General features: G+C 52.8%; 1 protein-coding gene across 2 annotated transcripts in view; it reads left to right on the top strand.

Moving 5' to 3' along the window:
• CLIP2 (CAP-Gly domain containing linker protein 2) overlaps positions 1-12,324 on the top strand; it is a 108,357-nt gene that overhangs the window by 58,086 nt on the left and 37,947 nt on the right. For both annotated transcript variants that reach the window (XM_037990518.2, XM_008018317.3), the window contains exons 4-8: positions 1,436-1,560; positions 3,943-4,156; positions 4,815-5,012; positions 6,567-6,670; positions 10,685-10,745. In XM_037990518.2, the coding sequence (XP_037846446.1) occupies positions 1,436-1,560; positions 3,943-4,156; positions 4,815-5,012; positions 6,567-6,670; positions 10,685-10,745 (702 nt within the window). The remainder of the gene's footprint in view (positions 1-1,435; positions 1,561-3,942; positions 4,157-4,814; positions 5,013-6,566; positions 6,671-10,684; positions 10,746-12,324) is intronic.

Below are 12,324 nucleotides of genomic sequence, written 5' to 3'. Positions count from 1 at the left end.
GATAGTTATTTATAGGGAAAAATTTTTTTCTGGAAAGGAAAAGTAACTGCAATACATCATCCTCATCTATGAGTACTATCCACTTCGTCATAGTACTGCAAACCTGGAGTCAGATCAAAATTTAGATATGAAATACAACAATCAGCTGGGCGTGGTGGCACTCACCTGTAGTCCCAGCTACTCAGGAGGCTGAGGCAGGAGAATCAATGCTGTCTCAAAAAAAAAAAAAAAAAAATTTAGATATGGACCTGGTGTGGTGATTCACACCTATAAATCCCAGCCTTTTAGCCATTTGGGAGGCTGAGGCAGGAGGATTGCTTGAATCCTGAAGTTTGAGACCAGTTTGGGCAACATATCAAGACCCTGTGTCTACAAAAAAATTTTTAAAACTTAGTTGGGTATAGTGGCACATACCTATTGTCCCAGCTACTCTGGAGGCTGAGGCAGGAGGATCGCTTGAGGCCTTGAGGAATTTGAGACCAGCCTGGGCAACATAGGAAGATCCTATGTCTACAAAAAATTTTTTAAAATTTTAGCTGGGTATGGTGGCACACACCTATAGTCCTAGCTACTCAGGAGGCTGAGGTGGGAGGATTGCTTAAGCCCAAAAGTTTGAGGCTGCAGTGAGCTATAATTGTACCACTGCACTCCAGCCTGAGCAACAGAGCAAGATCCTATCTCAAAAAAAAAAAGAAGGAAAGAAAAAGAGAAACTACTTTTAGGGTTACCATTTATTGAAACTCTAGTATATGCTAGACATCGTATATACAGTGCTTAATTCTCATGAAAACCTTTTTATTTTTTTTTTTTTTAATTTTTTTTTTGAGGCAGAGTCTCACTCTGTTGCCCAGGTGGAGTGCACTGGTGCAGTCTTGGCTCACCACAACCTCTGCCACCCAGGTTCAAGCAATTCTCCTGCCTCAGCCTCCCAAGTAGCTGGGATTATAGGTGCCCACCACCAGGCCTGACTAATTTTTGTATTTTTAGTAGAGACAGGGTTTCACCATGTTGGCCAGGCTGGTCTTGAACTCCTGACCTCAGGTGATCTGCCCACCTTGGCCTCCCAAAGTGCTGGGATTACAGGCGTGAGCCACCACGGCCAGCCCCGAAAACCCTTTTACAGATGAAGATGCTGAGGCTCAGAGAGGTTAGGTAACCTGTCTAGACACACACAGCTTCTAAGTGATAAGAGTTTGAATGCAGGTGTGTGTGTCTGTCTTCAAAGCCTATGCTCTTGCCTGGGTCAACCCTGGGAGGCACTGGTTAACCTGTCTCCCTCTCAGTCATCCTTGGGTGTCTCTCCCTCCCCATTCCTGGCTCCTGTGTCCTCTGCATGCTGGAAGGGATGGATGGGATAAGCCTGGGCTGGTTGCCCCTGCCGTCTCTGCCTGTGCCACTGCATCCTCTAGACCTGAGTCTCCCTGTGTGCTGACAGGTCGGCGGGACGAAGACTGGCGTGGTGCGGTACGTGGGGGAGACAGACTTTGCCAAGGGCGAGTGGTGTGGCGTGGAGCTGGACGAGCCCCTTGGGAAGAATGATGGGGCGGTGGCGGGCACCAGGTATGGTGGGCTTCTTCTGGGGAGTATGGGAGGGGGTTCCTCTCCCCAGAGTGGGTGCAGGGGATGGAGATGGGACATTGGAGGAAGCTAGTGTCCAGCATGTAGTGTCAGACACCATAATATAAATCCTTTCCCCTTCCCTCTTTCCCAACAGCCCACTAAGCTGGATAGTGGGATTATCATCCCATTTTACAGATGAGAGTATGGAGGCCAGAGAGGTCATTGTTCAAGGTCGCACAGTCACAGGCAAGCGCCAAGAGTATCTGTCCCCGTGCTCTCTTCTTCATGTCACTCATGGCTAAGTGGGGTGGGAGCCCTCAAAAAGGAGAGGGAGGCCAGGCGCGGTGGGTCATGCCTGTAATCCTAGCCCTTTGGGAGGCCGAGGCAGTTGGATCACTTGAGATCAGGTGTTCGAGATCAGCCTGGCCAACATGGCAAAACCCTGTCTCTACTAAAAATACAAAAAATTAGCTGGGTGTGGTGGCACACACCTGTAATCCCAGCTACTTGGGTGGCTGAGGCATGAGAATCGCTTGAATGAGGGAGGAGTAGGTTGCAGTAAGCCACAATCACACCACTGCACTCTAGCCTGGGTGACAGAGTGAGACTCTGTCTCAAAAAAATTAGCCAGGCATGGTGGCGTGCACCTGTAGTCCCAGCTACTTGGGAGGCTGAGGCATGAGAATTGCTGGAACCTGGGAGGTGGAGGTTGCAGTGAGCTGAGATCACGCCGTTGCATTCCAGCCTGGACAACAGAGCAAGACTGTCAAAAAAAAAAAAAAAAATGGCGAGGCAGCAGTCCCTGCCGTCTGGCATTGGGGTCCCCTGAATGACACATGAAATAATCAAACAGTGCCCAGCGCTATATGGCCAAAGGCAGGCCTCACAGATGGGTTCCAGGTCTCATACCATCTCTGATGAAAAGGAGTTGACTGCTGGCGTTGCTGGGTTAGGAGGATCTAAGGCTGTGTCTGGGCTCATGGTGGGTGGAGGAGTGATGTGGTAAGTGGACCGTGTTTGTCACAGGTGTGGACTAAGGTGAGGCTACCTGAGTCCCTGTGCAGTCCCTGGACTGGATTCTGTGGTTGAGATGAGGCTGTGACTGCTCTGAGCAGAGTGGTCACCATGGCACAGGGGAAGAGCCAGGCTTGGGCCAGGCCTTGAAAGAAGGTAGGGTTTCCTTTTGGAAGAGGCTGGAGAGGGATTATGCAAGGTAGGGGCTGAGAGCACAGTATGAACAAAGACCTGGAGGTGGGAAGAGGCAGGATAAGGTGGCAATTTTAAGGTGAATCAGAAGCTGAATGGGAGCCAGGCATGGTGACTCACGTCTGTAATCCCAGCACTTTGGGAGGCTGAGGCTGGATCACTTGAAGCCAGCAGTGAAAGACTAGCCTGGACAACATAGCAAAACACCATCTCTACAAAAGATACAAAAATTAGCTAGGCATGGTGGCACACGCCTGTGGTTTCAGCTACCTGGGAGGCTGAGGTGGGAGGATTGCATGAACCCAGGAGGCTGAGGCTGCAGTGAGCTATGATCGCACCGCTGCACTCCAGCCTGGGTGACAGAGCCAGACCCTGTCTCGAAAGAAATAGAAAAACTGGTTGGGCCCAATTCTCGTGGTCCAGTGTGGAATCCGTGACCAGAGAGGTCTTGAGAGAAGACAGGAATCCGGGGTTTCCATAACAATGCTTTGCCTTCCTGTTTGCAAGATGAACGTTTCTCTTGACTTACTTTTGCTTTCAGAATTCAGGGGTGGATTGGACAGCAGTCCCCACCCCACCCCAAGGTTTCTCTTTCAAGCTTTTGCTTCTCCATACAGGGACTTTATGGGCAGAGAGCTGATGGGATTCCTTCATTCTGGGAGTGGTCTGAGGGTAGCCTGAGTGTGGGGCTGCAGCTGTGGCTGGGGTCTCTGAACAGTCATGGGAGCCAAGCTTAGTGGGCTTTGGAGCCCAGCAGACTGGAGGACCAGTCTCAGCTTTGCTATGTAACCAGCTGTGTGACTGTGGGCAAGTTATTTAACTTCTCTGAGCCTAAATTTTCTCATTTGTGAATGTAGAGAACTTTGGGGGATAGAGATGAGCATTCATTTAAAAAGACTGGCACAAAGTGGGTCCCCGTAATTATTTCCTACTTCCAAGAGTATCCTCGTTGGCTGTTCACAGCTGCAGAGACTCTCAGACCCTACTCACCTCTATCCTTTTTCTGAGAGTCCTATCTATCCACCTGGAAGATTTCCACCTTGGAGTGTCTTTCCACATGGACCCCAAGGAGGTGTCTTTCTCTTTTTCTGCCGGGCTCTGAAAAGGCAGAAGAGGCAGGGGAGGCTCCAGGCTTTGGGGCCGTGACAGCAGCGTGGGTCTCTCCTGCTTCCACAGGTACTTCCAGTGCCCACCCAAGTTTGGTCTCTTTGCGCCCATCCACAAGGTGATCCGTATCGGCTTCCCATCTACCAGCCCAGCCAAGGCCAAGAAGACCAAGCGTATGGCCATGGGTGTGTCAGCACTGACCCACAGTCCCAGCAGTTCCTCCATCAGCTCCGTCAGCTCTGTGGCCTCCTCCGTGGGGGGTCGGCCCAGCCGCAGTGGCCTGGTGAGGGTGGGGCTGCAGAAGGGGATTCTCTGGTGTGTGTTTGGGAGGGGTGAGGATGTACAGAGATCCAGGTGTTCTGATCTGCTCCTGACTTACTCTAGTTCCAGTTTGAGATTTTTGAACAAAGTAGAAAGTGCATATCTTTTAATAGGGAAAATTGAGCCATTTATGTTTATTGTCATTTTTATATAACTGATTTATTGGAAGCCTAAGCCTTTCTCTGGAAGTTAAGGAGGGTTATACAGATACAGGGCAAGGGGTTCAGAAAGGTTGGCATCGAACCCTGGATGAAGGGAAAAGAGGAGGCTGCTCGGTGGCTATGGGCAGAGGGCATTCTGTCCAAACCCAGTCTAGGGTTGGAGGTTCCTCTTGTCCTAGGAAAAAGCGGCCAAAGTGAGGAAATCAGAGGCTCTGGCTATCAGGAGCTGATTCTCCTGAGATGGGGAATTTCCTGAATCTCAAACATCAGGATTCCCCGCTGGGTGAGTCTGCAGGGGCCAGGATGTCAGAGTACTGGCAGAGGAAGAGCAGGACCCTGGGAGTCAAGGCACTTGGGCCCCCCACCTGCTGCGCTGCTGCAGGTTAGGCTGGACAGAGCGAGCCTGCCCCACAGTGCTTCAGATCCCTGAGACCCACCTGCACGCACACCTTCCTGCAGCTCACGGAGACCTCTTCACGCTACGCCCGCAAGATCTCGGGCACCACAGCCTTGCAGGAGGCACTGAAGGAGAAGCAGCAGCACATTGAGCAGCTGCTGGCCGAACGAGACCTGGAACGGGCCGAGGTGGCCAAAGCCACGAGCCACATCTGCGAGGTAGAGAAGGAGATCGCCCTGCTCAAGGCACAGCATGAGCAGGTGAGTGGCAGGTGGGGCTGGGGGTGGAGCTTCTCCAGCCAGTCTCATAGAGTCTTACCCACTCAGAGCGGAGACCCTGGATGGGGTGGGTGCAGAGAAATAGGAAGATAACACAAGCAGTACCCATCCCCCGCTTTCCACAGATAAGCCTCAGTGACCTGGTGAATTTCCTTCCAGTCTTTTCTGCCTATGTATAAGGATGCGTACACCTACTTTCAGAATCTGGCTACAAGCTTGTATATCCTGCTTTTTTATTATTTATTTTCTTTTTTTCTTTCTTTTTTTTTTTTTTGACGGAGTCCCGCTGTGTCACCCAGGCTGGTGTGTAGTGGTGCAGTCTCAGCTCCCTACAACCCCCACCTCCTCGGTTCAAGCGATTCTCCTGCCTCAGCTTCTTGAGTAGCTGGGATTACAGGCAAGTGCCACCATGCCCAGCTAAGTTTTGTATTTTTTTGTGGAGATGGGGTCTTACTATGTTGCCCAGTCTTGTCTGAAACTCCTGACCTCAAGTGACTCTCCCACTTTGGTCTTGCAAAGCAATGCAATTTTTACAGGCATGAGCCACGTGTCCCGCCTCTTCCCCATCTTGATGTTTGCATTGCCATCTGTCACAGGCTTTGTCCTTAATGACATCTGATGTGACTAGTCCCCTGCTGTTTAGATTATTTCCAAGTTTTCACTTTTTTTGAGACAGAGTCTCACTCTGTTGCCCAGGCTGGAGAGCAGTAACGCGATCTCGGCTCACTGCACCCTCCGCCTCCTGGATTCAAGCAATTCTCCTGCCTCAGCCTCCTTAGTAACTGGGACTACAGGTGTGTGCCACCGGGCCCAGCTAATCTAATTTTTGTATTTTTAGTAGAGACGGGGTTTCACCATGTTGGCCAGGCTGGTCTCGAACTCCTGGCCTCAAGTGATCTGCCCGCCTCGGCCTCCCAAAATACTGGGATTACAGGCGTGAGCCACCGCACTCAGCCAGTTTTTCACTCTTTCTACATACCACTGCAGTAAATATATTTTTTAATATGACTATCTATATTTCAGATTATTCTTTTGAGCAGATTCTAGGTTTGTATTTCAGGGAAGTGACTCCCTGCCCCAGGCCTTGGGGCTGCTGCTGTCTTGTGTCTGGTTTTTTCTCTGATCTTTGTCTCCCGTGGGAGAGCTCCCTCCTGGGCCTCTGTCCCCATCTGGGGTCTGGCTTGCCCCTCCTTGGATGCCAGGATTAATAAGGCCAAAGTCATGGCTGTGCTTTGATGGGGCACAGACCAGACAACAGGTTTGCAAGATAACAGGTCTTAGGCTCTTGTGGATTGAGGGGGGGTGGCAGGTACTGAGGGCAGGTGGCCTGAGGGTCTTGCCTCTGCCTCTCTTTTTCCTGCTGGGTCCCTTCCTTCACATCTAGGCCCACTGTGCATGCCCGGCAGGTGCCAGCAGGGAAGTTGGGGTGACTGGGGTTCCAGGCCCGGCTCCTTGCCTCTCTCCCACTACACCCCCAACCTGGGCCCCGCACCCCGGAGCATGCTGACCCCGTTTTGGCCTTCCTCGGGGGCTCAGTATGTTGCAGAAGCCGAAGAGAAGCTGCAGCGAGCCCGGTTGCTGGTGGAGAGCGTGCGGAAAGAGAAGGTGGACCTGTCCAACCAGCTGGAGGAGGAGAGGAGGTACGTGCTGGCCCATCCTCAACCCTGGGAGGACATTCTCCCTGATCCCCCGTAAGGAGGATGAGGAAGAGGGCAGGTTTGGGAACTGCAGACCCAGGTTCCAGTCCTGCCCCTGCCACCGCCTGGCTGTGTCACCCTGGACTGGTGACATGAGCTCTTGGGCCTCAGTCTTCCCATCTGTAAAGTGAGTTACTGGTCCTGTCTTCTGCAGGCCGTTGGGAGAACTCTTCATACAACTGGAGTAAAGCACCCAGCACGGTGCCAGGCACAGAGAGATACCACATATTTAAACTTTTTTTGAAACAGGGTCTCACCAGGCTGGAGTATAGAGCCATGATCACAGCTCACTGCAGGCTTGACCTCCCGGGTTCAAGCGATCCTCCCACCTCAGCCTCCTGGGTAGCTGGGACCACAGGCGTCCGCCACCACACCTGGTTCATTTTTGTATTTGTTGTAGAGATGGGGTTTGGGCAGGTTGGCCAGGCTGGTCTGGAACTCCTGACCTCAGGCTATCCACCCTCCTCGGCCTCCCAAAGTGCAGGCATGAACTGTTGCGCCCGGCCTTGAACACCACATTTGTTCATTGCATAGAGTTCATTGTTCTGCACTCTCCAGCAGAATATTGAGAAGATAATGGCTGGCAGCGGTGGAAGGGAGGTTGGTTATCACACCAGGTGTCCCTGGGGAGCCATGCGCCAGGAAGAAGCTTAAATGTCCCACCCCTCCACTGTTCACACAGTGTGCCCCTCCCTAACCCAGGACTGAGACCGTGGGTGGAGCTCACAGCTCCTGTCCTGGGGTTTTTGTTTTTGGGTTTTTTTGTTTTTTGTTTCCTTCCTCCTTCCTTCCCTCCCTCCCTCCCTTTCTTCCTTCCCTCCCTTCTTTCTTTTAGATGGAGTCTTGCTCTTGTTGCCCAGACTGGAGTGCAGTGGTGCGATCTTGGCTCACTGCAATCTCCACCTCCCAGGTTCAAGTGATTCTCCTGCCTCAGCCTCCTAAGTAGCTGGGATTACAGGCGTGTGCCACCATGCCCAGCTTATTTTTGTATTTTTAGTAGAGATGGAGTTTCACCATATTGTCCAGGCTGGTCTCGAACTCCTGACCTCGGGTGATCCACCCGCCTCAGCCTCCCAAAGTGCTGGGATTACAGCCGTGAGCCACCACACCCGGCCTCCTTTATTTTTCTCTTTTGAGAAAAGAGCACAGTCTTGCTCTGTCACCCAGGCTGGAGTGCAGTAGCTTGGCCATGGCGCATTGCAATCTCAATCTCCCAGACTCATGCAATCCTGCCACCTCAGCCTTCCAGGTAGCTAGGACTACAGGCACACGCCATCATGCACAGCTAATTTTTTGTATCCATTCCCATTTTACACATCAGGAAGCTGAGGCTAAGAGAAACAGCAGCCAAGGGACTCCTGAAATACCCTGTGTCCAGGTGTCAGCCCTGTGCTGCATGCTTCGCTGGTGTCATCACTTTCAGTGCCACAGCTGGCCAGGTGCAGTGGCTCACACCTGTAATCTCAGCATTTTGGGAGGCCAAGGTGGGCGAATCACCTGAGGTCAGGAGTTTGAGACCGGCCTGACCGACATGGTGAAACTCCATCTCTACTAAAAACACGAAAATTAGCCAGGCGTGGTGGTGGGCGCCTGTAATCCCAGCTACTCGGGAGGCAGAGGCAGGAGAATCACTTGAACCTGGGAGGTGGAGGTTGCAGTGAGCCGAGATAGCGACACTACAGTCCAGCTGGGTGACAGAGCGAGACTCCGCCTCAAAAAAAAAAAAAAAAAAAAAGGCACAAGCGGGACCCATCTCCCTTGCAGCCCTCCAACCAAAGACACCAGGCGGCAGGGACTCTGGCCGACTTGGTCCTGGGTCACCTCCTCGTAGGACACAAAGCTGACAGTGGACAGAGGTTTGCCTTGGCCCAGGATCCTCTTTACCTCGTAGATGATGCCCAGATACCTACATCTCCCTCCCCTGTCCCCAGGCAGCAGCCAGCCCCATCCCCAGCACCCCCACTTGGGTCTGTTCTGTGAGCTTTCAGCTAGCACCTGTGCTCCATAAGCTGTTGTTACTGTCGGATTCAGGGAGATGAGGGTGTATTTATATCTGCCTGAGAGAGCCGTAGGGGCCCACACATCTGGTTCCCAAGGCGACGTGCCTGACACCGACAAACAAACACTGATCTTTTTTTTCTTTTCTTTTCTTTTTTTTTTAAGATGGAGTCTTGCTCTGTCACCCAGGCTGGAGTACAGTGGTGTGATCTTGGCTCACTGCAACCTCCACTTCCTGGTTCAAGCAATTCTCCTCCTGCCTCAGCCTCCTGAATAGCTGGGATTACACGCTCACGCCACCATGCCTGGCTAATTTTTATATTTTCAGTAAAGATGGGGTTACACCATGTTGCCCAGTTGGTCTTGAACTCCTGGACTCAAGTGATCTGCCTCCCTCGGCCTCCCAAAGTGCTGGGTTTACAGGCACGAGCCACTGTGCTCAGCCACAAATACAGATCTTGAAGGCATCATGGAGTTGTGTTCAGAAGGGGCCTGGGTGGAAGTCTCTGCATTGTCCTGTGCTTGCTGTGTGGCCTTGGGCAGGTCGCTTGCCCTCTCTGGGCCTCATTCCTCATTGCTATGCTGAGAGCTGTTAGGAAGCCCTAGGAAGAGCAGCTTTGAGTTTTGTTTGTTTGTTTGTTTTTTTCTGAGACAGAGTTTTGCTCTTGTTGCCCAGGCTGGAGTGCAATGGCGCAGTCTGGACTCACCGCAACCTCCGTCTCTTGGGTTCAAGCAATTCTCCTGCCTCAACCTCCTGAGTAGCTGAGATTACAGGCATGCGCCACCAAGCCCGGCTAATTTTGTATTTTTAGTAGAGACAGAGTTTCTCCATGTTGGTCAGGCTGGTCTCAAACTCCCGACCTCAGGTGATCTGCCTGCCTCGGCCTCCCAAAGTTTTGGGATTCTGGGCGTGAGCCACCGTGCCTGGCCCAGCTTTGAGCTCCTATGTGTGGCTAGAAGGTGGAGTGGACCTGTGTCTCTCCCCTGCGCTGTCGTCACAGGTGTGTGGCTGAGTGTGTCTCCCTGAGGGCAGCCCTGAATGCCTGGACATTCCACATCCGGGGGCAGTCCTGGGAGTGGGGATTGGGCCTCTGGCCCCCAGTGTTGAGGCCTGTGATGAGAACGGGGTCAATAGCAAAGGAAGCCCACTTTCCCCCTCTCCTTTCCTTCCTCCCCACAGCTTGTTCCCTGTGGTAGTTGTCTGTTCCCCGCAGTGATGAAAACAGTGTTGTTGGCTGGGCGTGGAGGCTCACGCCTGTAATCCCAGCACTTTGGGAGGCTGAAGTGGGTGGATCAGTTGAGGCCAGGAGTTCGAGACCAGTCTGGCCAACATGGCAAAACCCCGTCTCTACTAAAAATACAAAAATTTTGTATTGAGGTTGCATGCCCAGTGGCGCATGCCTGTAATCCCAGCTACTTGGGAAGCTGAGGCAGGAGAATCGCTTGAACCCGGGAGGCAAAGGCTTCAGTGAGCCGAGATCACGCCACTGCACTCCAACCTGGGCAACAGAGGGAGACTCTGTCAAAAAGAGAGAGAGAGAGAGAGAGAGAGAGAGAGAGAAAGGGAGGGAGGGAGGGAGGGAAGAAAGGGAGGGAGGGAGGGAAGGAAGGAAGGAAGGAAGGGGAAGGGGAAGGGGAAGGAAGGAAGAAAGGAAAGAAAACAGTGTTGTCACTCACATCCCCGGGCCACCCTGTCCTTTATTTTATTTCCCCCCACCCTGAGGAGGAAGGGTGTTGCCTTAAACACTCCCATTCTGGAGTTATTTGTGGTTCTTCCTAGAGTGCAGGACAGCAGGTTGGGAGGTCTAGAGCTTTCCAGGACTGTGGGCCATTTTGATGGCCTCGCCTCTGGACTCTGGGCCATTCTGATGGCCTCGCCTCTTCTCTGCTGTTGCTTACTCGGTGAATCCTGTTGCTCTGGGCAAAGCCGGGTCAGCCGCCTCTTTCCCTCCCCTGCAGGAAGGTGGAGGATCTGCAGTTCCGCGTGGAGGAGGAGTCCATCACCAAGGGAGACCTGGAGGTAACAGTCAGAGGCCCCTTCCCTGGGCACTCTTAGCACCAGTGCCTGGCCCTTGCTAGGGCAGATGGTCGTGAGGTCCAGCAGCAACTCCAGGACCCTGGGGGAAGGGGCTGGTCGGGGGGAAACGGGGAAGGATCAAAGGTCTAGTGTCTGAGGTGTGAGTGGTTCAGCCCCAGGAGCCCCCCAGAGAAGCTGCGCTCCCGGTGTCAGCAGCTGGATGGGGTGGGCAGGATGAACCCAGGGCAGGGCAGATGGAGGGCTGGGCCCCAGGATAGAGTGGCTGAGGTCCCCTGTCCCTTCTTCTTAGGCAATAGCCCTAAAGGTGCCCCTTCGTTCATCTTGGATTCCAGGTAAAATTTTAGCTGAAAGTAGCTTGCTGAGTCACAGAATTTGTAGGTAGGAAAACTGAGGCTCAGAGACCAATGGAGCTGGGCGTGGTGGCTCACACCTATAATCCCAGCCCTTCAGGAGGCCAAGGCAGAGGATCACTTGAGCCCAGGATTCAAGACCAGCCTGGGCAACGTACCAAGACCCCATCTCTACAAAAAATTTAAAAAGTTAGCTGAGCTTGGTCATGTGCACCTGTGGTCCCAGCTACTTGGGGAGGCTGAGGCTAGAGGATCGCTTGAGTCTGGGAGATGGAGGCTCCAGTGAGCTATGATTGCACCTGTTTTTTTGTTGTTGTTGTTTTGTTTTCTTTGTTTTTTTTTTGTGAGACTGTCTCAAAAAAAAAAAAAAAAATGGATGTTGGGGCACAACCCGGCGTCAGAGCCTCAGCCCAGCTCGGCATGTTCTAATTAAGTTTCCCTCTTAGCCAAGGGGCAGGCCATGTGGTTGCTCCTGGCTGACTTTTCCATTGGCAGCTGCTCTCCTGCAGGGGTTGGATGGGGTTCTGGGAAAAGCACCTGTGTTTGCCAGGAACAGAGACCCCCTGTGCCAGCTGCAGTCACCATGGGGGCTTACTGAAGGGCTGTAGGAAAGGGCACAGCAGGGCAGGCCGTTCAGGGGACTGGAGCCAGAAGCAGCATCAGGAGCTAAGCCCATCCATGTGCCCCTTGCTCAGGGCCTCCCTCCCATCTGTGTCTGGGGTCAGGCTCCTGTCTGTTTCCCACTGTGTCTCCCGGCTTGCTCTTCTCCCAGCCCCGCCCACTACCTACCAGCTGTCATCGAGAGAGGCTCTGATTGGTCCCAGTGGTAGCCAATGGGCTGGCTGGCTCTGGATAGGGGTCCACCCCGGATCCAATCGGCCCTGGCTGGGAGAGGCAGAGGGCGGGACAGACAGTGACAGACAGCTAATTCAGTCCAAAGGGTTGCAGAATCCCCACTTGACGTTTTATTGTACCAAACTGAATTGTGATCATGTTCATGGCAACCAGAAGGCAAAATGACCAAAGTCCCACTCATCCCTTCATCCCCACCCTTTTTTTTTTTTTTTTTTTTTTGAGACAGGATCTCACTCTGTTGCCCAGGCTGGAGTACAGTGGCATGATCTGGGCTCACTGAAGCCTCCACTTCCTGGGCTCAAGTGAGGCTTTGCCTCAGCCTCTCAAGTAGCTGGGACTACAGGCGTGTATCCCCA

Source organism: Chlorocebus sabaeus, chromosome 28 (assembly GCF_047675955.1).
Source record: "Chlorocebus sabaeus isolate Y175 chromosome 28, mChlSab1.0.hap1, whole genome shotgun sequence".
Classification (NCBI taxonomy): Eukaryota; Metazoa; Chordata; class Mammalia; order Primates; family Cercopithecidae; genus Chlorocebus; species Chlorocebus sabaeus.
This window is presented reverse-complemented; position numbering and strand designations above follow the sequence as displayed.